At 47.9% G+C, this 27,927-nt stretch overlaps 1 protein-coding gene across 1 annotated transcript; it reads right to left on the bottom strand.

Moving 5' to 3' along the window:
• Positions 1-69: 69 nt before the first annotated feature.
• Positions 70-27,927, bottom strand: INTS1 (integrator complex subunit 1). Its single transcript, XM_051632296.1, has 47 exons — positions 27,837-27,927; positions 27,462-27,749; positions 26,710-26,906; positions 26,058-26,195; positions 25,163-25,322; positions 24,723-24,828; positions 24,266-24,452; positions 23,982-24,127; positions 23,530-23,671; positions 23,075-23,251; positions 22,715-22,823; positions 22,054-22,174; positions 21,318-21,395; positions 20,658-20,815; positions 19,375-19,471; positions 18,869-18,960; positions 18,505-18,565; positions 17,922-18,119; positions 17,539-17,668; positions 17,174-17,353; positions 16,933-17,082; positions 16,182-16,361; positions 15,893-15,997; positions 15,500-15,667; positions 15,043-15,154; positions 14,439-14,600; positions 13,357-13,503; positions 12,896-12,994; positions 12,421-12,545; positions 11,509-11,763; positions 10,686-10,845; positions 9,936-10,076; positions 9,354-9,534; positions 9,147-9,270; positions 8,512-8,630; positions 7,381-7,468; positions 6,504-6,730; positions 5,532-5,655; positions 4,956-5,089; positions 4,383-4,575; positions 3,978-4,105; positions 3,405-3,517; positions 2,734-2,847; positions 1,939-2,009; positions 1,307-1,398; positions 1,081-1,190; positions 70-655 (listed from the first exon to the last, which is right to left on the bottom strand). The coding sequence occupies exons 1-47, from the start codon at positions 27,892-27,894 to the stop codon at positions 540-542; spliced, it is 6,561 nt and encodes a 2,186-aa protein (XP_051488256.1). The 5' UTR covers positions 27,895-27,927; the 3' UTR covers positions 70-539.

Raw genomic sequence — 27,927 nt, 5'->3', positions numbered from 1 at the left:
AGGTTGAACAACAGGGAAAGAATGAAGTCAAGCTACACCCAAGACAGCACAGAGCACAAAAAGGCAAAATGGAAACAAAGAGAATTTTAATTTAAAAAAAACAAAACATCCACCCCCAGAAGACAAAGTGGCCTCTCCCCCTGCACAGATCTGCATGTTCCAATGCAGAGACTTCAAGTGCAAGGGCCAGCACTCCCTTCTTCTGTCCCAGCAGCTCTGCCTGGGTGGAGAGGCAAGAAACCAAGAAACAGACAGACCACCACTGCCCCAAAACCCCAAGAAGGAAGTGGTCCCTGTTTGGCACAATGGTCAGGAGGTTTTTATCCCACATTAATGGTGTCTTAGCCAGGCAAACCAGTCCCTGCCTCTCTGATCCTCAGTCAGCACACTCTCCTCTTCCAGCACAGTTTGGCCTGCTACACCACCTCTTTGATCCTCCAGGACACATGGGTTGAAATACACTGTCTTCTTACAGGGCTTCAACGCAGCCAATGAGTCCAGTTAATTCCCCTGGGAATGGAGCTCCTAGAACTGGATGTTCATATCATGGCCTCCATGTGCAGAACCTTCAAGGCCTCTGAGATCTGAGAGCTGGTGTCTATCTGGCCGTACATCCCCACCAGGAAGGCCCTGTGCAGTAATACTGCTGCGTGCTCTGTGAAACAGAAAGACAGCATGAGGACTGACCCCAGGGCTCTGATGTACAGACAAGAGCAATCCACCAACAAACACTGGGATGAACATTTGCAGTTGTGCAAGAAATTCCCTCCTTCCTTAAGAACACAGCACAATCCACCCTCTAATAGCTCCATGGGTATGTGACCATGTGAGGGATCCCTTTGGCAAAAATCCTAAGGGAGCAAATATACTTGAAGGAAGGCTCCCTTGCCTCTATGGCAAAGCTCCCTGTGATGCTCTGACCAAAGCTGCTATTGATACAGACCACCCGCGTGTTCAATGGCCTGGTCTAGGCAACACTGACCCTTAGCAACTTTCCAGGGAGGCTGTTCCCAGCACAGGAACCCAGCTTTGATCCTTGCAAAGCCAAGCATGCACCAAAGGTGGCAGATATCAACTTACCTTGGCAAAGGAGGGTGTATTCTGGCAGGTTCCTCAGTGCTGTCTGCACCACCTCAAAGTCTCGGCTGCCAAGGCAGTACATGAAGGTGGGAAGGAAGTCTGCAGCAATGCTGGGAGTAAAACAGGACAGTGTCAGTACAGTCCAGATCACCATCAAGAGGTGTGCAAGATGGGCAGCCAGTGCCCACCAGTGACTTCAGAGAGCCTAAGTTCCAGTGGTCCTCACCTGGGGTTGTTCTGGATGGAGCGCAAAGCCAGGCTGAAGGCCAGATTGCGGCAGGACTCCTCTGATGAACTCATCAGCTTCTGGAGGTTTGTCTGGAATAAAATGCACAAATTGGGATCACAGGGCCATCCAGGGAGCACAGGCTCCTCAGACATGCATTACTACCCCTCTAGCACCAATCCAGCCCAACACACATCCAGCAGATACTGGCTGAACCAGGAAATCCCTTCTCTGTAAGAAGGATTATTCTGTTTCTGAATACTTTCAAGCACCCTTCTGTAATCTTATTCCACGTGGGACAGCAAAATTTTCCTTAGGCTCCAGTGTCTGACACAGCTGTTCTGCTCTCCCCTTACTCCAATTCTGGGAAAAGGACAGAGGGTTAACTCTTCCACCGACATTAAGAGAGCTTAAAATGGATGATGGCAGACCCAGTATACAATGGAGACGACAGCAGGGAACTAAATACTGTCTGCTCTCAGGAGACCAAATTGAAGATAAATTTATCATAATATGCTGCAACAACCACCCTAAAAGCAGAGGAAGGGAAGGACTTAAGCTGGCTATTCAACACAGCCTCTGGTGAAAAGAATCTCCTCCTTCCAGTGACAGTTTGAGACACTAATACTCACAGCAAAAAAGGAGAGAATTTCTGGCCTCCGTCTGGACATTTCATCAATGTCTGTCAGCACCTCCAAGATGTCTGGTAGAAGACAGAGGTTGAAAGGGGTGATTGAAATTTACTGATCCAGCAAAGCATCTTTTTCTTTTTCCCTACAAATCCAATCTCCCAAGCAGTCAGGTTTTCCTACCTGCACACAAAACTAGAATAACAAAGGCATTCTTCAAAAAGGATGAGAACAGGTCGGTCACGTGCCAGATCAGCACATTCCACCCTGCCCAGAGGCCACCACCACTGTCATTTATAGGCAGGTGAAGGAGTGGAGTGTGAGGTTTCAATTCTAGAACGCCTTCTGTAATGGAAAGTTCTTCACAGAAAGCCTCTTCTAATAAGTGTCCAGGCAGGGTTACTTCCCCCTATTTCTAGTGTGGAAGGAAAACTGTCACCCCAATACCACAACTTAGGTCTGAACTCCTAGACACCTGTGATTTCAGAAGACCTTGGAAAAGTAATATGTTCTACCCATATGCCAGGTTAGCATTATTTTCTTCCATGAAGGCCATTTGGGGATATATAACAAAATCCTGCTTCTCATCACTTTGATATTTTTATAACATTAAAAAAATAGCATTCCTATCAGCACTCCAGACCTGGCTCAGTGTGAATTGCAGTGCTACATCCTCATTGCTGGAGACTTCCAAACACAAGACTGAAACAGGAAACTAGCCTGTAGCTGACTGAGAAGGGTCTGCATCTACCTGCATTTGTCCTGTGTCTTTAAACAGCTCTGCAGGTCCACACTTACCCTCAACTGTTTGGCCTCTGGAGAGCCTCTTCATATATGGGGCCATCTCAGCTGGAGTGAGAGGAGTGAAGAGAGACACACTGACCAGGGGCAGAGAGCCAGCTGCTGCTTCATCTGGGAAGAGAGAGAGAGCAGGGCACTCCTGACAGTCTGGGAAGTTTTAACAGGGAGACAGTCCAGTATTCCCCACCAGAATAGTGGTGTAACATGAGCCAACCAGCAACGCTATATAATCATTCCTAGCTCACACTGCCTGTAGCCTCACTGCAACTTCTGGTACTCCCAGAGAAGAAACCTTTCTGAGCTGTTTTAATACTGAATAATTTTCCCATGCAAGTTATGAAGAAAAACAGTGGAGAAGTGGATGTACCCTTAAGAGTCTCTTAACAGGTCAGTCCTGAAGTACAGCTGAGGAAAATCCACAACAATGAAAGTTGCCCTTGTTAAGAGCTGTTGTGCTGCTCCAGTAGTGGTACCACTGACAGGAAAACACCTTAACCCACCCCAGATACTGGTTCCAAATTGCTGAGTACACAAGTGCCCTTCTCCACTCTAAACACCTTTTTGTTGGGTGGTTACAAGAATGAGCACAGGCCATGAAAGCATCTGTGCTCCAAAACAAACTGCAGGTTCACCAGCTGGGATAACTCTTCCCTGCACTCAAGACTCACCATCCTTATCTTCATCAGAGCCCCTCTCCAAGATGCCACTTTTACTTGGCAGACTCAGCCCAGCCAGGAGGGACTTCAGCATTGCTAGGTCACTGTTGTCAGATGACAAGTCACTGGGGGAAGAGATGGCATATTTACTTTCAATAGCAATAGGGGCATAAGGACAAGTACATATAAGAGCACACTAAAACAGTTTCTCAGAAGCAGAAACAAGGTTTTTCCTTTCATTGTAACTGGAACTCAAATGCGTTTTTCCCCCACATCTGCAGGTGGGACCCTGCAGCCAACACTCAGGGAAAAGACCCTCCTGCTGGCCCTCAGGAAATGACTGCAGGGCTCTACAGTGTCTCAACAGGACACTTAGGCCATTAAGAGAGTTGAAATCACCTTCTGACTTCCTTGGTCTCACCTATAAAAAGGAATATGCTGCTCACCTCAATACTTAAGGAAGCTAAGGCTGGAGAAATGCCATATTAGCGATTTTACCAGAATTTTTCTGTTTTATCTCTAATTAGCTCACATCAGCCTGACTGTGTAAGCTCTCTGTGAGCTAAATGGAGTAAGGAAGCTTACTGGAGTGGATCTGAGTGCTTCTGCAAGAAGGAGACAGCAGCCTGGGCATTGCATGTGATGTACTTGTGGATAAACTGGACAAACTTGCTGATGAAGGCAGCCAGGTGCCGTGAGGACTTCCTGTAGTTCTGAGAAAGGATCAAGAAGAGCAGAGTTAAGAAAAAAAAAAAAAAAAAAAAAAAAGTGATGCACTGCCCCATCCTGCACCTCTGGGGACCAGGGAGTAGCTTCTTGATCTCCTGCCTCCTCTTTAAGCTCTCCAAGGGACTCGATACACTTTTTTGTTCTTAGGTACATAAAGGTTTTCCCTTCAAACTGGAGAGCTGGACTGGCCCTGTGTGACATGAGCTTCTCCCTCTAGTGGCTGGCAGTCCGCAAGTGGTCGGGGAGCAGGGACTTTCCTACCAGCAGCAGACGGATGAAGGACAGGAGACAGTCCCATAGTGCCGCCTGGTGCTCGTTGTGGAAGACCTGCGGCTGGAGCAGCTCCAGGATCCCCAGGACGTGGATGAAGAAGGTCAAGTGATTCTGCTGCCTGAACTCCTGGAAATTGAGGTGAACACGGCCGTGCAGCAGTGCTGCGATCATCGGCAAGTGCCTGAAACGCCAAACAGGAAAATCCAGATGTAGCCTCTTCCTAGAAGCAGTTATATGTTGCTACACTTCAGTTCCTGGAAGGAAGCATCCCTTATCCTCTCCCAGGGTTCTGGATTTGATCCCTGTATCCACAGAATCAGCAAGCTCCACTTCCCACCCATATTCTGTGCTCTTGTGTCCAAGAGGTCTGTTTCCAGACAGACACAGGAGCAAGAGGTGCTACCTCATTTTAAGAGATAGGACTTTGCTGCCCTTTCTTTTGACCTTTGTCCTCAAATGTAGATTCTGTCAAAATCATCAGGATTGCTGCAAGTTTGTTCCCCTGCTAGAACAAGGATGAATGTTTTTCAATAAACACAGGGTAAAAGGAAAGAGTGGTACCTAAGAAGCAGGATGGGATGAGCCACAGCCAGCTTCCTACAGGCCATATTGGCATCCCACACACGGCTTTCTGATGACTTGGAGTCACTGGTGTCTGCAAGGAGGTTAATGAATCTGTGAACCAGGGCATCGAGCTAGAAGAAAGGCAACGAGTAATCAGTTCAGAAGTGTAAAGTGCAATCAAGCCCCTGGCTCTTCAGCAGTGTTTCCCAATTTCTTTCCAACTACAGAGGGGGTTAACAGGAATTATTTTCAAGTAGAATCTGTGAGGAGATGCAATGTTCCAGCTGGCATGGGATCTGAAGTCCACAGTCCCTACAGACATCAAAGCACCATCAGACGCCTGCACACTTGTGCTTTACAGAAGCCTTTGGCACAGGAAAGCTTGTGCAGCTTATACTGTTTTACAGAAGGACACTACAAAATAAACCACACCTGAACTCTCTACTCCTGAGAAAGGAGCCAAAGTGACACAGGAAGTTTTTGCCTGTCCTCTCCTGTTAGACTGGGCCATCAAGGTGGCATCCACCCTAGCTGCACAACTGGAAAGGGGCTTCCCTGTGCCTCTAATTTTACCTTGCAAGTGCTGCTGTCTTTGGCTCCTTCACTGGCAAGAAGCATCTCAGGCATAGGCACAAGGAGCTCAGGTAGTTGTAGGTATATCTGAAGCAGAAGGTCCTGGCAGCATTTTCCCACAGAGCTGAAGAAAAACGGGACAGGTCAGCCACTGGTTACTATCTTAGTTCAACTAGCAAACATCCCAGACCCATCAGATTAGTAACAGCCTTCCTGCATATGGCAAACCTGTGAAAGAGCCACCACTGATCTGAATCAGTTTATTCAATCTTTGCTTCTTTTGAACTACTCAAATCATTCACAGTCCACAGGGATCCATCCACAGCCTAAGGAGATCAATCTTTAGGCCATGTACAGTTAGAAAACTGCAGTTGCAGTTACAAAGGGGCACAGGCCAAGAAAGCTCTGCTTATATCTCCAGTGAAGAGTTCCTGCATGTGGTGCTCACGGTCATCCCCATCCCATTTAGGAAAGTGGTCAGAAGGACAACTACTCAGCCTGTTCTCTCCACACCTACCATACACAGATCCCTGGTACAGCCTGTACTCGGAGGCAATACAAGGCAATGGCAGCTGAGATTATTCACTGTCTTTTCTAACACGATCATAAGCAAGGTTAGGATTAGATCGGCTCGTTTCACTGACACAAATGCACCATCGACCTGTTCTTCCCCTCAGAATCCACTGAGCTTTGAGAGTAATCAGAACAGTCAGAAGCAGGAAGCATTATAAGCAGTGATTCAAGAGATAGGTGGGCAAGCAATCCCATGTTAGGAACAGGTAATTCTAAATACCCATCAACTTAAAAAAAAAAAAGGCAAAAGAAAAGGACAGCAAGCCTTTTGTCCTGAAGTCCTATAAGCAAAAAGACCTTGAACTAACCCTTTCAAAGTAATCTTCCTGGCTCAGGTACCACTTAAAATGACAAGTAACTACAACTTGAGTAGATAGTGCTCCCCATTTTCAACCTCACCTGCTTCCCCACTGCTGGATGCAGCCAGTCAGATACTCTGTTACTTTCTTGATGCTTTCAAGGTCCCCGTGAGAACAACTGAGCAACAAAGGCAGTCGAGACTGGATGAGTGTGCAGGAGGCCTCCTCTGTGTTCTGCTGCCTGGTTTCTGCTTCAGCCAGAATCAGCTCCACCATGCTGATCAATTCTGATGCCTTCAGGTGGAGCACAAATTCCTCACGGCGCTTCTATAATGCAAGAGAACACCAGAAATGAATCCCAGCTGAATTCCTAGATCCTTAGTCCCTTCTATAGCCACACTTTACCCAACTGGAATAAAACAAGTCTTAGGACTAGACTTCAGAATTGCCCCATATCTAGAGCTCTGAAAGCATGCATCACAGCCCCAAATGAAATCTCTTTATTCCTCTTCTACTTCTGAACTCATTTACTTCAACTCAGCTTGTGCAATGGGTGAGAAACCATAACGCGGTCACCAAACCAAAGAAATCCCTCTGTGGAGAAGAGATACAACCCCCTTTTCTAGGTGAAATGGGAATTATCACACACTGGGTTTTTAGCTTGCTCACCACTGCAGCCTGTGCTTAGATGTTAACAGATATTGTGGCAACTGCTGCAGGAGCTGCAGAGCAAATGCCAAGTGGACAAACTTATGTGTGTTCATATCAGCTTTTTGGATTCAGAATTGCCACTGTAATATGTCACATAACAGAGCAGCTAAGTAACCAGCTGAGGTACCAGCATCAAACTTGGCAGGCTGCACCTGAATCACTCCAGCCACCTCTTGGGCTGTGGAAGAAAAATAAATATCAGGCATTGCTAAAGCATCACTTCTTATTCCATCCAGAGAGGTATCTTGAAAGAACTGAGCCACTACCTGAGGAGTTCTTTGGTCCCTTCCCTGCCAGATCCGAGGAATGTGAATACAGGCCCACAGGAAATCCAAGGATGCAGTTGGGTCAAACCTGCCAGAAGACAAAAGATGACAGCTTTACTATCAGTCATCACAGCCCTCAGGCAGCACAAAACACATAGCAGTGTCTCTAAACATAATGAGACCTGTGAAGAAAGGAACATCTGCAGATGTAAAAACAGGATCCATTAAGTCCCGGAGAAGGGGCTTGGTTCTGTTCCCAGATTATGACTAAATATTTGCTGCAATAAACGCTGCACAGGGTTTGGAGCTGAACAAGTGGCATTCAGCAAGAGCGGGACAGCTACATGGAGTCTTGCACCATAAGGGCAGAAGTTGGTCATCAACTCAGTCGGTAAAATCAGAGCAGTGACCTTACTGTCCCCATGTACAGAACATCCTATCCTGGATTGCAGAAATTAATGGAATTGTTAGTAAGCAAGAGATCAGTAACAAAATAATTAGCAAACTGAAATACTGATAGCTTTAGAAGTCTTGCTAGCTTAGTCATGTCCTGAGTTACTACGATTAGGTGTCAGCATTTCCTGGTCTATAAGTGAAACAAGTTTAAACAAGATACTACTGCAGTGGCACCTCAGTACCTGAGAGCGACGTATAGAAGCTGAGAGCTAGGGCTGCTCCGTGGAGCAGAACTGGGAGCCTGGTGCCAGGAAGGGATTGGAGAAAGACTGGTAATGGAGTTTAGCACAACCAAAAGATCCAGCAGAGGCTGCCCAGGAACATCCGTCAGTTCACTATCCAAGCCATCTTTCAAACTCCATGTTCATAAAGATTATCAACAAGGGCAATGCTAGATGGATTACCTAGTGATTAGCACTTCCTGTTTAGAGCACAGCCAAATCTTTATGTGCTGCTTCCATCAAACAGCAGGTAGTATTTATATCAAGCTACACAAATCAGCATGACTGAAATCAGCATCCTTCTCACAAAGCCTGCTTTTGGCTGGGTTACATCTCCTGGCAGATGCCCCATGGAACATGGCAGCTCTTGTTCTCAGCTTCTGTTTGTTCTCTCTCAGACACAACAAGTCTCCCAACTCAACACCCCTTGCTAGGCCCAAAAAACAAGACTCACCTTTGCTCCCTGTTTCTGCACAGCAGCAGCCTGATGCACTGGTGCAGCGTGGTCCAGCTGGACTGGTGAGTGAGAAGAGCCAAGAGATACGGGCGGAAGGAGGGCACCTGAGAACCTGCCTGGAAGGACCAAGCAAGGAAGAGATGTATGAACAGGTCCTTGGTGCAAGGCAGGAGATAAGGTGTCTGTTACAGAAGGCTGACATTCCAGGCAGACAGCAAAGACAACACCTGGATTTACAATCTGCAGTACTTCCTAACAGAAGGTGGCATCAGCTGAGAAATCCAGTTTTAGTGTTAGCTCTGGCATAGCCCCTCTGGGCAAGCTACTTATCTGTCTGCAAAAATACCAGTGACAATACAGCTGGCTGGGCTGTTATGGAACTGTGTTGTGTCTGCAGTGCACTCTGCTGTCCTGAAAAGAGCTCAGCTGGAGAGATACAAAGATAAGGTGAAACATAAGCCTTGCACTGAGAAGGATGCACCAGAATCCTTCTCCTAGTCACCCTGTGCTGCTTTGGAACTGGTAGAACATGCAGCCAAACAAAAATTGCCCCTTGCCCTGTTTTCAGGTGCAGGTCAGTACCCCAGAAAGTTGGTTTCAGCACAGTAGTCTCTTTACCCAACAACTCTTACTTTGTTCCAGGAGAACAATAGCTTCTGCTGGAGATCAGGGCAGCTGCTGATCACCTCTGGATCCAGCATCTCCAGCCAGTCATTAAGAAGGCCAGAGGAGGGCCCTAGCCAAGCAGCTTCAGTACTGAGGAGAAAATAAAGCCAGTATCAGTGGTGGCACCACAAACCCAGACCTACCAGTGAGTTCCTGCTATTGCCCAGGCTCACCTGCAACTGTCCAGCTCCTTCTTCACTGGTGTTTCTTCTTTGTCCTGGAGCAACAAGGAGCTCACCACAGCAATGGGATTCATGGCAGGAAACCTGGCAGTGGTCTCAACAGTAGCTGAGAAGAGGACAGTCAGGAGTTCCTCCAAGTATGGAGAGTGAGTTTCAATCAGACCTTGAAGGACTAGCAGGAGAAAGAGGTCACTCATTAATTTCATGATGTAGTGACAGCTATGGAAGCTTGTAAGGATATCATGAAAGCAATCAGTCCAGCATTCCTGAAAGCCTGACTTGGTAGGGAAGAGGGAAGCTGTTTTTATCTGGGATAGTCAGCTTCCATTTCTCATTGTTAGTGGCAACCAACAGTTTGCTGAGAGACTTAATCCCAGTTCCAGACCCCAGTTTAATAACCCACATATGAGTGCAGGGGAAGGATCTGATACAAGATAAGAACAAATTTAGATCACATTTTCTGGTCTAGGTAGAAGGCAGCTTCCCACAGCCTGCACACTAGGCACCCCCTTGCTGGGCTGAAGTTCAAACCTGCTGCTGCACCAGGGAAGGAGAGCAGAAGGACAGCCCTACCTTTGCTGATGAGCTCTGGCTCCACGTTACACTTCTCTCCTGACTTCAGGGTTGCAATGATGGCACGGACTGTGGAGCTGATCAAGTCAGGGTCATGATGGAAAGTCAGAGCTTCTGTGAGGTGCAGGAAACCACCTCGAACTGCAAAGAAATCACAGCATTGGCATCCCAGGGCCAAGCCAGCCTCCACATCAGGCTTCCCTTCCACAGAAGCTCCACATGGATCCAGGGCACAACTACTCAAACATACTATACTGAACAGCCATTTTACTTCCACCAAAACCCCTAACAGCTCTTCTGCATGTTCCAGGGACATGTGGTTAAGACAAAAAACTATAACCACAAACCCATTTCCATGCCTAAGCTCTCAGTTATAGACTCCTCCTCCCAACATGTGGCAGATGCTCTGGAACAAGGTCACATCATGACTTGTAGAGTCATTCTTCCATGCTCATCTTCCAGGATCACAACTAGCACAGAACTCCTGGACTGAGCAACTGGAATTTTTCGCTGGAAGATCTGCTGTGCTTGTTGAGATGCTACCAGATACCTACTGCAAAGCCCCCAGTGCCAAATCACTTCTCTGCATGCTCATGGAGTTTATACAGCACAGCACAAACCCTCTCTTCGTTACTCCTTAAGCACACCTGCCTAAAGGGCAGCCCACCCCACTTTCTGGTCTAGGTGCTGTTTTGTTTCTGTCCCTTTCTTGTCCCACTCTGAGTCCCATAAGCTGCACAATGCCACTACCATCACTGATCCTGTGCTTTGAGGAGTACTGCACAGCAAAGGCCTTCAGCTGAGCACGCAGAGGACCATCTTCCACTGCAGGGTTCTCCAGCCACTGCAGCATCTGCATGAGGACTTTGAAGAAGAGCGAGGAGAAGGCAGTGTCCTGTGGCGCGCAGCGCTGGGGAGAACAGCAAAAGAGACTTGCTTAAACACATTTAAAGCATACAACAAAGATAGCAGGAAAGATGCAGACAGTGGCACATGATGCCAGGAACACACAAAACACATGTACTCTGTTGGACAGTAGCTCACTCAAATCAAGGCAGAAGCTTAAGGTGTACAAGACAGAAGACTCAGTCACACACACAATACCTCTCCCAGCACAATTAGGGGGAACTTCATGCTTTCTTTCATCATGATGAAAGGAATGAAATATTTAATTGAATAACTTGGAGCCTACTCTGACGATTTCTTTAAGGAATTACAGACTTCAGCTCTCAAGTTGTCTGCAAATGCCCTGGCATGCAAGACATGTTCATGCTACAAAACAGCATAGACTAGAGAACCCAAAACCAACAGAGACCCATAGCTGTCAATCCCGACTAGGCATAGTACACTGTACAGGTGCCACAGTTCCCAGTGCTTGGCTAACGTGGCCAACCTGCATCCAGATGCCTATGTCCAGGTAGCTGAAATCCCTCTGTGTCAGGCTCCCAGGTTTCATTTCCAGCATGACACAGGTAGAGGGCCCACACGCAGCAGAGCAGATGTACCGCAGGCTTCGCTACCTCCTCACCCCTCTGTTAAACACTGTCCAAGGTTTCCACCTTGGAGGGCTCACCTGATACTGGTGGAGCTGGCGCATCAGTGGGCAGGAGATGAAGTGGTTCCGATGCATTGCCATCACCAAGGCCCCGCTGTGGGGCGAGTTCAGCAGGGCAGCCACTGCCTGCAGCAGCCGTGCCGTGAGCCCGGGCACCTGCGCGCTCCCCTGCCGGACGCGCGCCAGCTCCTGCCCCAGGGCCTGCTGCAGCGCCAGGGCGAGCGGGCGCAGGTTGGAGTTCTGCCATCGCGGGTCTGGGTTTAGTGGGAAAAGCTGGCAGGATACAGAAGGAAGCATGTTTATGAGAGCACGTGGAAGGACTTGCTACACGATAAACACCCTGAGACTGAGCACTGCTTTACCTCAGACGATCACCCTGACTGCGGGCTGACTGGAACCTTCCGAGAGCTTTTTCTGTGTTTTAGCGCCTGGTGCAGGAACAGGCACAGATGCACCCCCAACGTGGCTATCAACACTAAAACTGGAGGGGAAATCACCATACTACTCAAATACAGGCAACTAATTTGGCCAGTTAATTCCCCCTTCTGGAGTCAGTGGAGAGAGGGAGGCTCTGTGAGCAGACAAGCCAGAACACAAACGCTGTTTACACACAGCTTTGCCACCAAGGCCCTGCGAGCATTTCACAAATCCTCCATCCACTGCTGAGAGGAAAGGCACTATACACAGAACAAACAAGATGCAGAAACAGTAACATGCTAGTAGGCACTGACAGTATGAGGTGTGATCAAAAGCCACATCATGTTCAAACTACAAAAAAACAAATCCTTCCAGTATCAATTCCAACCAGCACCACCAGGCTGCCTGCAAACACCACAGGAGAAAGGGGTTGGAAGATACAAGTACAGGAGAAATGGGTTTTGTAAAACTTCTGCAAGGAAGTAGCTGATCAGCTAGAAATTATATTGGTACCTGCAGAAAGATGCCTGCTAGATCATCTTCTGGGCCCAGAACTCGGACTTGGCTTAAGGCCCGGATTCGGCTCTGGCCTTGAGAGCTCTCAGGACTAGATTTTGACCTTGCAGTCTCAGCACTGTCTGCAAGAGGAACAGAAGAAAAATGTTGTTATGGTAGCTAGTATCTAGAGTCTCAACACAGGATCACCTTCAGCTGTAGTCTCTAACAACCAAGGAATTCAGTAGCTTTCCTCTCATCCTTTCTTCCAGCCAAGCAAAATGTATTTTTCCCTATCACTCAGAATTGTAGTACACTCCAAGAATACTGGAATTTCTCCCTTCACCATGACCAAAATAACATTAGCAAGGATTGGCTGATATATTGCAACACAACCCCTTTTGAAGACAGCTCTTTCTGTCCCTCTCAACAATGGAGGAAGGAAGTTTGGAAGATGAGTGATATTTGAAATTTAGGCTATCCCAGGCAGTACCTCGGCGAGCCGGTAAGGATGCAGTGAGCAGGGAGTGGAAAGTCTGGCCTCCTGTTGCTCCTCTCTCATGTTGAACCTCCACAAGGTGAGCCATGTAGTCTGAAAAAGAAGACATGACCACATCATCAGCAAAGCACAACAGAATTGGATGCTGTTTGTACAGCTCCCATAGTGAAGGGGACTCAAAAAACCATGATTGTTTTAGGCCTTGTTTCTTTTACAAGTTGCCTCCAAATTTTAGACTTTACAATCCAATCCAGAAAATCCTTCTCCACTTCAGAAAATCCAGCTGAGGGCCATCCAGACAAGCTCTGGGAAGGTGTCTACAGTGACAATAGGCTGCCAAAGCAGCCTGTGCAGAGTCTGCAGAACTAGTTCGGATTTTTCCGAGGAAGTCAAAGGAGATACTAATGAAAATTCTTCAAGTAAAATACACAGTCAGCCTCATGTGAAGCTCTTACTCTTGTCCATGATGTTCTGCTCCAGTGTCTGTGGGTCATGAGACACTGCCTGGTCCAGGTACTGCAGAAGTTTGCTCATGCTGGAAACTGGGATTCCAAAGGACTGAACAAAGAGAAGCAGCTGCTGTGGCTCCAGGTCCTGTAAGGCTGAAACACACAAACACTGAGTTCTCAGACCTCTGAATGGCTCAGAGAGGGTCATCTTTATTACCTGATCTTTGTGCTTTTGGATGGACCAACACTGACCTGTGAATGACAGGGTGCAGAGAGCCCAAAGCCAGAAGTCTGACAGCTGCCTATCATGCTCCTTTGCACTGCAAATCATTGCCTTCTTATTGCATCTTCCAGTTAATTCAGTCACTGGGTAATTTGATCTTCTGCTTAATTTGATCAAAACCTCAGGAACCAAATAATTTGTATTAAAAAAATAACTTCCACCCTATCTGCTGATGGCTGCAGGCAGGAATTATTGAATAATTCAATCACTGGCTGTAGAGAGCTGTCATTTAATTAGTAAGAAAGGGACGAAAGCTCTGAATATCGAGAAGAAAAAGAGCACTGAGGAGTTGTGTAAGGACAAAAGAACTACAGCTCTAGCTCACATCCTTCAGACACTGCTCTCCACATTGCAAGCACATCATGTCCTCTGGAAGCAGTGCTGTGCTTGTTCCGGTGACAGTGCAGCTTAATTCAATCTGAATTCTTTTAACAAAGATTGGATCAAGGATGGGACACGAGGTTGTATCTGTTCTCAAACCCTTGGTACATGCACTACATATAGTGGCTGAGTAAGGACATCTCAACAGTCCCTGCTCAGAACCAGCTGATATGCTGTCTGACATCCCTAAGGGATGCAACAAAGAACCTATTGTATATTTAGACTCTGATTACCACAAAACCCAGAGGTTTGTTGCTTTCTGTATCCAAGCTCCCTGCTCAGCTGCAGCATCTGCAGTGACTGATGGCCCCACCCAAAGGCATCCAAGTAGGATGGCTGGGCACAGAGAACTTGAGCAGGGAAACCTCTCCCTTTCCTTTCAGAAGGAGGGCCTGAAACCCCAACAAACATCCCAGAGGCTCACCTGCATCCACAAGACGTGGGACCTCAGAGCGGATCATGCGCAGCTTTAGCCAGTCGGGGAGCAGCAGAGCCTCCTCGGAGGTGTCAACCAGAAAAGCAGTAGGAAGGGGCTTTTTCTCTGGGAACCAGATATCCAGCAGGGTATAAAAATCGCCATCCCCTGCTAAAGAGTGAATACAGAGTTATCTCCCATGTTCATAAGCACCTAGAACACCCTAACCTTTCTCTCTACCAATAAATACACAAGAACACTTTCGTGTTCAGGAGTCAGAAACAACTTGGGGAATAAACACCACCAAGTGGAAATGTGAGCAACATATCTGAGTCCCCAGTTCTCACACAACAAGAAGTCTCCCTGTCCTTGTTTAGCAGGGAGGAAACACACTCATTTTAGTATTTCCTGCTCTCTGCAGAAGGCAAAAAAAATCAGCCTGCAACTCCTTCACCCTCTGCAGCATTATTCTGATAGATCTTACACACAAATACTGCAAGGAACTAGTCTGAGTAGAAGGATTAACAGCAGCCTGACCTGTTTGGAGATGGCAAAGTAAAAGCCTCTGTATTGTCCATGATCCCTTGAATACTTCAGAGCATACTTCACTAACCTTGAGGTGGTCCTAATGTCAGGAGAATAACCATGGCATGAACCACAAGGATGTGCATGGTGGCTGTTTCCCCACTAGTCCAACGAAGGAACACCTGATCCTGGGACTCTGACTAGAAAAAGGCAGAAAAAAACAGGATTAACAAAGGTGAGGTAAGAAAGGCGAATGAGACCTGCAAGATGCAGATGAAAAGAGAGCATGAGAATGGACAAATTTGGTCAGATCAAAGTTGCACCTAGCTCAATATTTCCAGCAGTGGTCACAAAAGATACTTAAGAAAAAGTTATAAAAGCTTTTTATGCACACAGACACTTTGCTCTGGTATTTGCCAACCTCCAAACAGGTAATTCTTGAACCAGATGTTGTTCCTACATACTCAGTGACCCACCACGGGCTTCCCTCTTGTCAGGTTGTCCAGTTTCTTCTACCTGCTTAAGGAAGGCAGGGAGGCACTCACCCAGCTGTACACCTCCTCGCCCTCCTTGCTCTGGCGCATGCGTTTGATGTAGCGGGAAAAGATGGAAAGAAGAGCCACGAGCACAGCATCTGACTCAGCACAGTAGGAGAGCTTGGAGAAGAGGTGAGACATGATGGTAGAGCGTTCCACTATGAGTCGGGCCACATCCTGCAAGAGAAAGAGATCCATAAGGTCTTTACTGAACAACACAGCCAGGTCCTCCTGCTTCATTGCATCACAGTCTCCAGTTTCCATCATCATCCCAGTTAAGACCACTCTGGAGATCCACATGTAGAGTCAAAAGTAGAAACGTCACAGAGTGGAAACCACCACTGTCCTGAGACATGCCAGCTCTCCATGCAATCCCTCTGCCCTGGCAACCTGGCCTCTCACCAGAGCGAGGTCATTGTGCTGTCCCTGCTCCTCCACTGGGGCGTGCTGGGAGAGGTACACCAGGTAAGCACTGATGGTCTGGGGATCTGTCTCCATGTGGATGGCCTAGAATGAGAATTTCTCTCATTAAAAATCAGGATTTATTGAAGCACCAGCATAAGAAAAATTCTTTTGCAAGCTTGTCAACACATCAATACTGCACCCACAGACAGTTTGCTGAGCATTGTTTTAGCATGAGTAGGACAAAGAATAAGCTAATCCCTCACCACTTCCAGCCACCAACACCCACCTGCTGCAAGGCCAGGGCTGTTGTTGCTCTCACACTGTCAAACAGTGGCAGCCTGGGGAGGTCTCTCAGCAGCCACTGGTATCCCTGCAGCAGCTCAGAATCACCAGAGTCTTCTTCCATGGGGTGATCTTTCTCCTCTCCATCACGCAGCCCCCCTTCTGACAGCACCAAGGACAGGCCCTGCAGAAGTCACATGGATGCAGCTGTTGCTTTTGAAGCCACAGCTGGACTGCTAGTTTCATACTAAGGAATATCACAGAAGAAACAAGCTTCAAACATCACAGAACATCCAAAAGCAGCACACAACACGTTTCATATCGCATATAATGTGCTTGCTTGACAGCTACCCTACATGAAGTTTCACTCTTTTCTAAGCATAATCTTTTTGAGCTCTCTGCAATCCTGCTTGCCTTGACTATGCTCTAGAGCACCAGACACTCACTCATTTACATTCCCCACAGAAAAGGCTGCTGACAATTACTCCATGTAGCACATGACCTGCTGAGTCTACACCTGAACTTCACAGGAAACACAGAGCTGGATTTTGCTATCTTAAGAAAAATACTATTTGGCTGTTGAACCCAGAAGGCTTCTGAGCTGCAGGGAGTAGAAGTGTATTTGATGGAGAACAAGACAAGTTACTGAAGAAGGATGATGTGAAACAATTCCACTGTACTGGCTCTGGATTCATGAGAATCTAGGACTCTGCCCTCAGCTTCTGACAAACCCTAGTCAGGATTTTTTTTCTCACCTTCATGGCCAAGACTCGTGAGGCCACTTGGGAGGAACTCAGGCGTCGTAGGAAATAGTCAAGCACCTCACAGGTTGTCTGTTCATCTGCTTTGGGACCCAACAGCAGGTCTTGCAATCGTCCAAGCAACTGCCTTTGTTTCTGTTGTCTCTGTAGAGGAAGGAGTTGGCCTTTCCAGTGAAATCAAATCCACGATGAACAGGAAGTAGGTAACAGAACTGACCCCCAGAAGACTACTCACTTGGCGTTTCTTGGCACGCTGCTCCTTACTCTCACCCTCCTCCTCTTCTTCACCTGAGGTGGATTCATCAGCAGCATCATGAAGCAGGAACTCACAAAGGCACTGCACAGGTAGGACATCCAAGGAGCCCTCGCTGGACTGAACCAGATCTGCCAGCCAAGGCATTGACTGTGATGAGGCCTAGGAAGCAGCAGAGTGACAATGCAAGGTCAGCAGAACAAAGATGCAACATACTGACCATTTAATTCCTGAGCAGTAAGCCACCTTCCCTGACTCCTCTTTAGCTTCCTTTTGCCCCTCACTCTGCTCAATTTCAGAGACAAGGGATCAGATCCCAACACAACCAAGTGACCAATGGAGCCCACCTGTCTTTGAATGATGTTGAGAAGGAAGTCAGGATGACGACTGCGACACAAGAGGTGGCCCAAGCGAAGAGACTGATTCAGGCTTTTTACCTGCTCCAGGACATGGGGTGGAGGTCTGCGTGGGGGGCCCCTGCCAGAGGAACAAGAAGTTATTCACAGGCAGTCTTCCTTTCACTCTGTGGAGGATCCCTCAGTTCAGTAGTACATGGGGGCTACATACAGGTGGCAACAGAAGGACAAGGACCAAATGTGACACATATTACCCAGGCTACCAAATCCCAGGGCACTTCTTGGCCACATCAACCATCCTATGAGCAATAGGCTTTCCTGACTAGCATTGACTGGGATTTCCTGATGGCACCAGACTGCAGAAGGCTACTTACTGAGGGTCCAGACTCGTCAGCTGGGACAGCAAGAGGCTGCTGCTCTCTGTAATGGTCTGTTTTGTGGATGCAGCAGCCAGATGACCCTCAAATGCAAGAATCTCCTGTTTTTCTCTCTGGGAGATTTGAAGTTCACGATTAATCATCTCTGTGCGCGTCTCCTCATCCGTCAGGGTACATTGAGGATAGGAATAATTGCTGAGAAAATAAATTTAAAAAGAAAATGGCTACCTTGGCCTGTTCAAAACTCACAAACCACAGTCAGACAGTCCTCAGGACCTCAGCTTCATCAAACAACATGGAAAAAAAACAATGCAGCTTCTCAAGAGGGCCAGGGAGACAGAGTCCTTTTCAACAAGACACACCACAGCCATCCCTCCATTTTTCTCAGCTTCATTCTCTTGCTTATAATACTTCTATTGGGGGAAGGCAACTTTACCACTCAAACTGAAACTGTTGCTGTCAGCCAGCTTATTTTACACCAGTCCCACTGGAAAGGAAGGAGCCAGCTGGCACAAGCTGCATTCAGAAATGTGTGGTTTTGGTGGCCTATTCAATTCTGTAGGGATTTAAGCATACTAACTTGGTCATGACCATTTCCATGAGCATCTTTAGAGAGGGGTACTCCTCCCACGCAGCCAGACCTGCAGCAGAGAAGAACAATCAGGGATACAGGAAAGTGAGGGTCTTTACATATATATTCTAACACACTTCAAGGTAGGGAGACACACAAGCTCCCTTTGGAACAGCTCACCACCCTTAAGAGCACAGACACATGCTTATCCAAACCCACACTGTGCATTTTTGCACACACAGGAATATGCAGTTAGTTAACTGCAGTTATCTCACCAGCACATGCCTTGAACACAGGCAACCAGACTTTAGCAGACAGCATCCTGGCCAATTTTTGCAGCAGAACTAGTATCCTGAGAGATGCCCACACTCACCAATGTTTTCAGGATTGAATGCAGCCACTACAAGCAGGAGAGGCCAGGCTTTCCAGTAGAGGGTAGAAATAGCTAGATTTGGAGGCTGGTACCTGCAAAAGCCATCAACAGATACAAGTGGTTCGGTCTGGTCACTTAAAGCCATATTAAGACTGCTCTTCTCCTTAACCATGCACTGTTTAGATTCAGTCACACCAGTTCAGTGGTTTTCAAAAAACAAAAGGAAAAAAACCAAAAGCCTCTCTCAGGAAGGACAGCAGGGTTCAGCTGAAGGTTTCTAGAGCAGAAGGGTCAGAGTGCTTGCAGAAGAAAATCCATTCCATGACTCAGGGCTTAATTGCCCTGGAGAAATTTCCACCTGAACGCAACATTGAAAACGTTTCCCCATGGGTTTTTTTATTACAAATTGTAATAAGGAAAAGCATCTTAAAATCTGTGAGCTAAGATTGTTAGTGACAAGTTGAAAATGAGCTAGACCACAAGATGGTCTGTGTGCTGAGCCTTACCCTGGGGGCAGCTGGATGTTCTCTGGATGGTGATAAGTGCACAGATTCAACACCGCATCGATCAGCTGGATTCTTTCTACCCTCAGGACCTCAACATCTGGAGGAGAAGAAAGGACTAAGCAAGTTATTGACCTGTCCATCTAGCTGGAAGTCCTTCCAGAAAAGCATCACAGTATAACAAAAATTGTACTTCAAGCAACTATGTTATTGTGGGCTTCTGCTCATGATATTACAGGAACAAAATCCACCACTACTTAAAAAGCAGCAACACTTAAACCCTTCAAGTCAATATATAAGGGTATTGAGCTTTTCAGCTGCAATTTGGTTTAAATTCTTAAGGGCAGCTTGGTTTGGGTTTTTTTTTCCCCTGAATGCATCCAATACCTGTATCTTTTTCAGAACTCACACTTCTTCAAATAAGCAATGAATCTGCTCAGAACTTCTGGGGCTCAGAGGAACCAAAAATGCATTTTAACTTTGTTGCAATTTTGCAGACTTGCTCTAACTTAACTCTTGAGTCTTCCAGTATTTGAAATGGTGCAGCATTTAAAATGCTACTCTGAGAGGCTATTCCCAAGGTATTCAACTGCAAAGTTTAGTTCCTGCTGCTTGCACTGGCCACGTCTGGACTCTGCTATTAACCAGTCAGTGCTAAGAGTACATAAAATGCTTTCCAATCTAAGGGACAACCCCTCAACTCTGACACAAACATATAGCTCAACTTGGATTGACATACTCTCTAAGGACCCAGGAATTTGGACAAATGCTGAATGAATTCATAAAAGGGGTAAGAGTTAAGGCTGCTTTTGTAACTGCTATTCTGTAGCAGTGTTTGAATAATGGAATTGGAAAGAGTGGAAAATACATGAGTTAGTTTACTTTAGCTTCCAACCCTTTCATTTTTGCATGGCCTAAAAATTTCTATTAGTTTCACAGTATGCATAAAGGGCTGAACTGAGTTTAAAAATGCTACCTCAAAACTTTGAGTGGTTATTCACAGTCCTTCATCCTCAACACAACCAGTAATTTCCCCAACACTCCATGACAGAAAATGAGTAACAGAAACAAACAGCAGGAGAAAATAAGAAGCTCCTCTAGTGAGAAAGCAACAGCAATACGCGTCTGGCTTTGAACCAAAGGCTTAACCACCAGGACTAAAACGTGCCTCAGATGATGCAAAGGCTCTTTGGTGTGTGGTAGGAGCTGCATCAGCCCTGGGTGGCCATAAGAGGACATGTAGGCAGAAGGAACCACTTGCTGGCTGGAGCTTTGTGCAGTCTTACCATCTGCTTGCACGGCCGCCGCCCGCTTCACCAAGTGGTCAGCGAGCTCCATGGCATCTGCAGGGCCCAGAGGAAGGTCTCGCGACAAACCGATCACCAGGATCCGCATCAGGGTGTCCTCAAGGATGGGCACCTCAGAGCAGAGGCGAAGGAAGAAGCTGCACAAGACATGAGACATCAGTCATGCTTCTTTGGACAGCAGAATGAAGGCTCCTGAAAACCTTCACAAATGCCAGAGCTCATCCAAGCAGAAGTTTAGTTTACAGCTTAGTTTACAACCCCTTCCTTGGTCTCCAGCTCCAAATGCAACTACCTGCCACAAATTGTTACATGGAACATTGCTCATCACCCTGTACCTCTGCACTTCAGCCTGCTTGAGCCTGAGCTCCCCGGTACAAACCACACAGTGCAGGGCTGCTCTTCTCCCAGTTACAGCATCAAGATCTGAACAGCTTGGCACAGGGAACAGGAATGAAGGAGGAAGAGGAACAGATGGAGAATGGAGCAACATCCCTCAATTTTAAGGCAATGTAGCAGAGGAAGAAAATCTAAGCACAGTTCCAAGCCCTTCCAACACAGAGCTATGTAAGGAACACCAGAGAACACCAATTCCTCTTCCTCCAGCTCCTGTACCCAGCTGCAGGTAGGGCACACACTCACTTGCGGTCGCTCTCAGGGGGCCAGTTGTCCCATTTGTAGTAGGTTTCTGGCTGTTCTGTGAAGAGCACCTTGTGGAGGCTGTGGAGATGAAAACAACAGTGAACACCACCTGTGTGAGGCTCAAGAACACATTCAACAGTCTCCCCAAACTCCTTCTAATGCTTGCCATCCCACACATGAAGGAGCCCCCTCAGATAAAGCTGGTCTAGCAAAAGTAACAATTTAAATCACAACACAGAGGGATACACAGTATGGGCACACATTTACACTTCCAGTGAACACATCTCATAACACTAATTCTGGCTTGACCTGTCTCAGAAATAACTTGGGCCAGACCCCAGGATACAATCAGAAGCAGGCAGAGGAGACAGCACTATCTACAGACCCACCAACCCTACAGCCTGAAAAAGCATGTAAGACAAAAAGGAACCACAAGGGGTCCACAGGGATCACACTTGGTCAGGTAACTGGAAATTCACTATTGGTTGACCCAGATAATACAAACAATAAATATTTTCCATTATAATTTATTTCTGTAAAAAGGATGTACCTGCAGGAATCCCTGAGAGGAAAACAGCCCCAGCCTGAACCCTGCTAAAACACTGTGTCTGCTCCCTGCCTGGTAAGGGGAAAGAAATCTCACCAAACCCTGGCATACGCATGGTTTTCATAATGTGATACACTGTTGGGAAAGGAACTGGTTATGCACAGCCAGTCACCAGGCTGACTCTCTTACCAGTGCACATAGTCCTTGGGAGCCAGCTTGCTGATAGATGGAACCACTGTGTGAAGCCACCAGACAGCATCCCGCTGGATAGCAGCAATTTGGTTCTGGAAAGAGCGCAGCACTTCCAGGTCTGTAAAACAGTCAGGTTACAAACTACACACCTATCAGAACCCTTACCAGGAGCCAAGCAGGAGAGGGTGGCTGTTTCAAGAGCAAACAGTGACTAGGACTCTGAAGCATCAACAGTAAACCAGGGAGAGGTAAATCAGACACCAGCCCTGACAGCACATGTGCTTCACGGTGACACGCACTGCAACACCACCCTGAGAAGCAGCACAGATGAATCAACTGTGAGAAGATGACATCTGGGCAGTCACTTCAGTGCCACCCCAAAGGCCTGTCTGCTCAGCATGAGGAACTTGGTAATCCCTACAGCTGCCCCCCTAGACACAATTCCCTTTCCTCAGGCTCCAACCACTGCCTCCACTGATACAAGAAGCACCCAGCCATGCAAATGCCACATCTCGCACTTCTGTCAGTCTCAGGATGACAGGAAGCACCCCCAGGCCTCTATTCAGCATTAACCCTAGCTGCAATGCTCCTCCAGCCTCAGGGGGAGATATCTGCCAAGCTGCCCATCTTTGGAGGGAACCCAGGTTGTTCTGCTTACTCTTTTTCTCTCCTTTGTCCCAAGCAATTCCAGCCTCCTTCACCTGGGCTGTGATACCAAGCATCATGGAGACAGCTAGCAGATCAGTTATGTGGATGACAAACCGCTCCTTAAAAGAAAACAAAGTGGTGAGTTCAGTCAGCAATAGCCAAAGCTGCCTTCTGGAAAAGTACTTCATCAAAAATTCCAATCATGGATGTTTGCGAATGGGATATGAAAGCCCTGCTATGAGGTGAGACACACATACTGACTGACTCAGATAACAAAGAGCAAAAGAAAGAATAGCCAGAAAAAGAGATCTAGAAGAGCCCAGAACAGCACTGGTAGATCCAGCAACACAGAGGTCAAGCAAAGTGGTACCTTGAATTCCATTTCTGCATACTGGGCTTCCTTCCGTTCCTGCATGAGGCCCAGGCAGAAGGCCTGGAAGTTGATCTCATGCTTTGTCTGTTTGATGATCTCTCGTAGCAGAGCCCGAGAAGCCCGCAAGTAATCATCCTTCGTAGTCAGAAGATCCTGGAACACCATTGCTAGGTACTGAGGCCAGAGAGAGAGAAAACTTTCAGTGCTTTGAAATGTAGTTGCATCCACAAAATGAAAAGACACAACGGAATGAGGCGGGTGGTATGGTATCTCATGAAACTTCATGACCACAAGGTTGGTCACCCAGAACATGGGAGCTAGAAAATACCCGTGCACATTTATTCCTGACAAGTGCAATAGTGTAATTTCAAAACAGAACAAGCATCCAGCCAGCTCAGTCCTTCAGGCAGGGGACTGGGATCACCCTCAGTCACACAGGACGCTGCTCCTACCTTTGGAGCTTGCTCGGAGCTATGCTGAAGCACAGTGTACAAGATCTGCATGTTGTTGGGATTTCTTGCATTTGATAGTTCGTTGAAAATCACAAACTTAATTGTGGTGCCCAGGTTATCCCTGTGTGCATTCAGCAGTTCTCTGCAAGGGAAGACCAGAGGTATCAGAGCTGGTTTTGTTGCAGCTAGACCCACTGTTTTGATTTCTCTTTGAAGAACACACATTTAACACGCAAAGGTGAAGAGGAAAGAGCAGCACATGTCCACAGCTATGTCAAAGAATTACTAAAAGACTTTTAAGTCAGTGAAAGTCATCTAAATGTTACACAGAACACCCCATGGTCCAACCTGGTATTTAAAACCACTGTGCAGAGACACTGAGACCACTGAGGGTCTGGGCACATCTCCCAGAGTGCCTCCTCTTTCTGTCACAGACCCAGCCACTCACTTACCTGACACACAGCATGTAGTGGTTGAGGAGAACTTTTGGCTTGAGACGAATTTTGATCAGGTTGGAGATAACTTCCATGTCCTCAGAGCTGTGGGTGTTGCAGTTCATACAGACTGACATCAGCAGGTCCTGAGCTGGCTTGGTCAACTGCAGAGGAGGAACAGAAAGGCTAGAGCCACCTGCCATCACAGATCAGAAATGTAACTGCCACACAGTATGCGGCCCTCCTGGCTGGATTCCACACCAGGTGCAGAAGAGTTGTTCTTCAACAGCTTCTGTTCTTACCTTTGGGTTCTGCAGCCACATCTCCAGCCTCTGCACAGCCATCTGCCGCACCTCCTTGTAGCCACAGGTGGCTGTCAGCAGCCGGAGGAGGTTCCTGGAGACGTTGTCCATCGGCTGCCGCCGGTTGAGTTGGTCTCGCAGCATGTCCAGGACATATTCCTCCACACTCTCTGCAAGGTCTTCATACCTGGGCCACACAAACTACACTTTATTCACTTCCACACAAGCCAGCTTGGTCACATTCTACTGTGTCCAGAGATCAGCACCCTTTCTAGCTCATGGTATATGTTGCAAACAAACAAGCAAACAACAAAATCTACTATTTTTTCCTGGAACCAACTGTACCTGATGCTCACCACCCTCTAGCAAGTGCAGAGAGGGAAGCTCCCCTGCAAGAGTGGGTGAGCACAGACAGATCTGCCACATGGCAATGTCAGAAGAGGAAGAGACGCAGTACCTGGGCATGAGCTGGCCCTCCTGCTCGGGGCTCATTTTCTCCTCTGCAATTAGCAGCTCACTCTGGCTGTCCTCCTCCTCTGTCATGGAAGGGTGTGGGCTACTCCCTAGGAGAGACCAGCATACATCATGGGACAACTCTTCTTCCTAGGGATCACTCATTCAGCTTCTCTCAAGGATCCCCTTCAACAACACTGAAGGAGGCCACAACTAGTTGCCTCCTCACACTGTATCACATACAGGCTTGTTCTCAAAGCCTCTTTCACTGCCTTCCCTCAAACACCCCTGAGAGATAAAAGAACCCCAAAGATGAAAAGCAACACCTGGAACTCAATGGCTGGTATATCTGACCATCCAGTAACAAACTATTCTCACCAGCCAATATATTCAGACTCCCTCCTCTCCTACCCCTTTGTTTCCACTTCCTAAACATCTTCTTACCAGCACTAAGGTCCCCTCCACTACGTCCAACTTCCCCATGCAAGAGCATGCTCTTAGGAGGCATCTTGGTGTTAAAAGCTGTTTGGATGTTATCCACAAAGGTCTTGCAGTGAGGGCTGTCCACCCAGATCCGCTCCCCAAGTGAGTCTTCAATGTAAACCTGCAGGAGAGAATGCAAATCACTCCCAAGCCTTATTATTTTAAGCAGTTAATCAAAGGAATATTTGCAAGGTTCCCCAGTTTTTATTTATTTTCAATATACAGCTGGAAAGTAGGAAACTAGCTTAACCATTGTATGGATGAAAAGCAGACCAGATGTCTGCAGGTAAGTCACATAAAAGCTAAAAAACAAACCACCACATCCCAAGCTCTAGTGAGGACCGACCCTCTCAAGCAGCAAAGCTGACTGTGCTTTAGAAAAGATTTTACAACTTCTGCCATCAAAATACAGAAACTGGTCTTAGCTTAGCCTTTTTAAATCAACGGGCTGTTTTAATCCCTACAGACCAACTAGAAAATAAGAAGTCTCTGTGACACTTATATAAAAAAGATTCTCAAAGGCATCTCAGAAAAGAGCAGATGACGCAACAAAAGGTGATGGAGGCCACAGCACTTCCAACAGCCACTGCAGATTCTTCTTTAAAAAAAAAAGCCAAACTCTGATTTTCTCCCTTGTCAATATAGCACAGGCCCAGTCTCCAATTACTGCCTCCTCCAGCTGCATCCCCCACAGGGGCCAGACAACAGGCCACTGGATACTCCCTTCCCCTGCAGCAAGAATAAATCCTCTGCTGGGATCTTACCCCAGCACAGACACATCTCCCAACCCCAGCTGGTGTTACCCAGTCTGCCCACCCCTGCCCCAGCTCAGGAGGGGCACCCCTGGCTCAACAACCTTGACAAAGATCTCTGGCCAGTTCTCATCCTCTTCATAAGCTGCCATGAGAAGGTTACAGGCCAAGACAGACACGAGACTATTCCCTTTGGCTTTGAAGTTGATGGAGGCATCTCTTCGGAGTAGGCTGCACAGTGCCTGGAACATCACCCACAAAAAATAATCATCAAGCCATCTAGCAAGCAGGCACATGAAAGCTTTAGAAAAACATCCCCAGCTTGCCACAGAGCTATGGAATTCACACAGACACACAGAAGGTGCTGGGGAGACCTCATAGCAGACTTACAGTACCTGAGGGGCTACAGGAAAGCTGGAGAGGGGCTTTGTACAAGGGCTGGTAGTGAGAGGACAAGGGGTAATGGATTAAATCTGGCAGAGGGGAGATTTAGGTTAGACATTAGGAGGAAATTCTTCACTCTGAGGGTGGTGAGACACAAACAGGCTGCCCAGAGAAGCTGTGGCTGCCTCATCCCTGGAAGTGTTCAAGGCCAGGTTGGATAGGGCTTGGAGCAACCTGGTCTGGTGGGAGGTGTCCCTGCCCATGCAGGGGAGTTGGAACTAGATGATCTCTAAGGGCCCTTTCAACTCAACCCATCCTATGATGATTCTACGATCAGTAACCCCAAGAGCCCAGACATGGCACACCCCTCACCTCGATAACTCCTTCAGTGGCAAATATGTTTGGTTTGATTTTTGCCAGGTACATGAGGCTCAGGTACAGTGTGGTGTCAGGTTTGGCTCTGTTCATTTTCAGCTGCTTCACAGCCCCACACAGCACCCCCTCGATACGGTCGTCGTTGCCTTCTGCCTCTGCTGCCTCAATTTCATCCAGCAGCACCGTGGGCACAACTGCAGGCACCAACACACACCTTCAGTATTCACCCTCAGGCAAAACAACCCCCCCAGGGTGCTGGCAGGGCCAGTCACCAGGAAAGCAAAGCGTGGACCAGCTGAACTTGAGCCCCTGCAATAGCTTTTCCCTTCCCAATTGCTATCAGGAGTTCTGCTTCCCACCTGACAATACCCCGTGTTTATTTTTGGGTGGTCCAGCTAGGATGCTGCTCTGGAAATGCATCAGCCACCAGAAAGGGGAGTCACAATTCAATAAGCAAGCAACACTCAGATCCAGAGTCTGCTAAAGAAATATATGAATAAAACACCCCAATCCAGACTCGGTGATTTCCTCAGAGAGTCTTTCAAATGCAGCTACTAAACTGCTCTCAGACAGGATGAGCACAGCCCGACGCCAACAGGAGAGGCGACAAAACCATGACCTCAGCTCCCCACGGAAAGCCTGAAGGACAGCACGTTAATGTTCACGCGTGGGCTCAGAGAAACGCTCCCAGGCTGAAGCTCCAGGGGAGGGGAAACTCAAGTTTGCGTCCTCGCCCCGCGAGGCCTCACCTTCGATGGGGATGACAGACGGCTCCTTGATGGACGGGGAGATGGCTCGCTTCTCCGCCACCGCCGCCTCCGCCAGGCGCCCCAGGGCGCTGAGCGGCGGGGTGGACGAGAGCTTGGGCCGCTTGCTCAGGCCGGGCAGCCCCGAGGGGCCCGCCAAGGCGGCCGCGTCCCGCTTGCGCTCGGAGGGCAGCCCGGGGGGCGCCGGCTTCAGCAGCGCCGCGGCGGCCTTGGCCTCGCCGCTCTGCCCCTTGGAGCCCAGCGCGATGAAGTCTCCCGGGGGCGGGTGCGCTGCAAGGGGAGACGGGACCGACGTGTCAGCACCAGCCTGCCGCCCCCGCGGATCCCACCGCCCAGGCCCCGCTCCCCAGGACTCACCGGAGGGCTTGGGCGCGGCGCTGGGCCGCCGCACGGCCGCCGCCTTCGGCCGGTTCATGGTGCCGCCGGGCGCCACCGGCCCCGCAGCCGG

Source organism: Apus apus, chromosome 14 (assembly GCF_020740795.1).
Source record: "Apus apus isolate bApuApu2 chromosome 14, bApuApu2.pri.cur, whole genome shotgun sequence".
In the NCBI taxonomy this organism is placed as follows: domain Eukaryota; kingdom Metazoa; phylum Chordata; class Aves; order Apodiformes; family Apodidae; genus Apus; species Apus apus.
The sequence above is the reverse complement of the archived record's forward strand: the minus strand, read 5'-3'. Positions and strand labels throughout refer to the sequence as shown.

Coding starts and splice junctions, on each gene's coding strand:
- INTS1 (XM_051632296.1), bottom strand. CDS start 27,894: ATGAACCGGCCGAAGGCGGCGGCCGTGCGGCGGCCCAGCGCCGCGCCC. Junction 16,362..16,932: donor CACGAGTCTTGGCCATGAAG/GTGAGAAAAAAA, acceptor TGACTTCTGCAG/GGCCTGTCCTTGGTGCTGTC. Junction 2,010..2,733: donor CAGAGGCCAAACAGTTGAGG/GTAAGTGTGGAC, acceptor GTCTTCTACCAG/ACATCTTGGAGGTGCTGACA.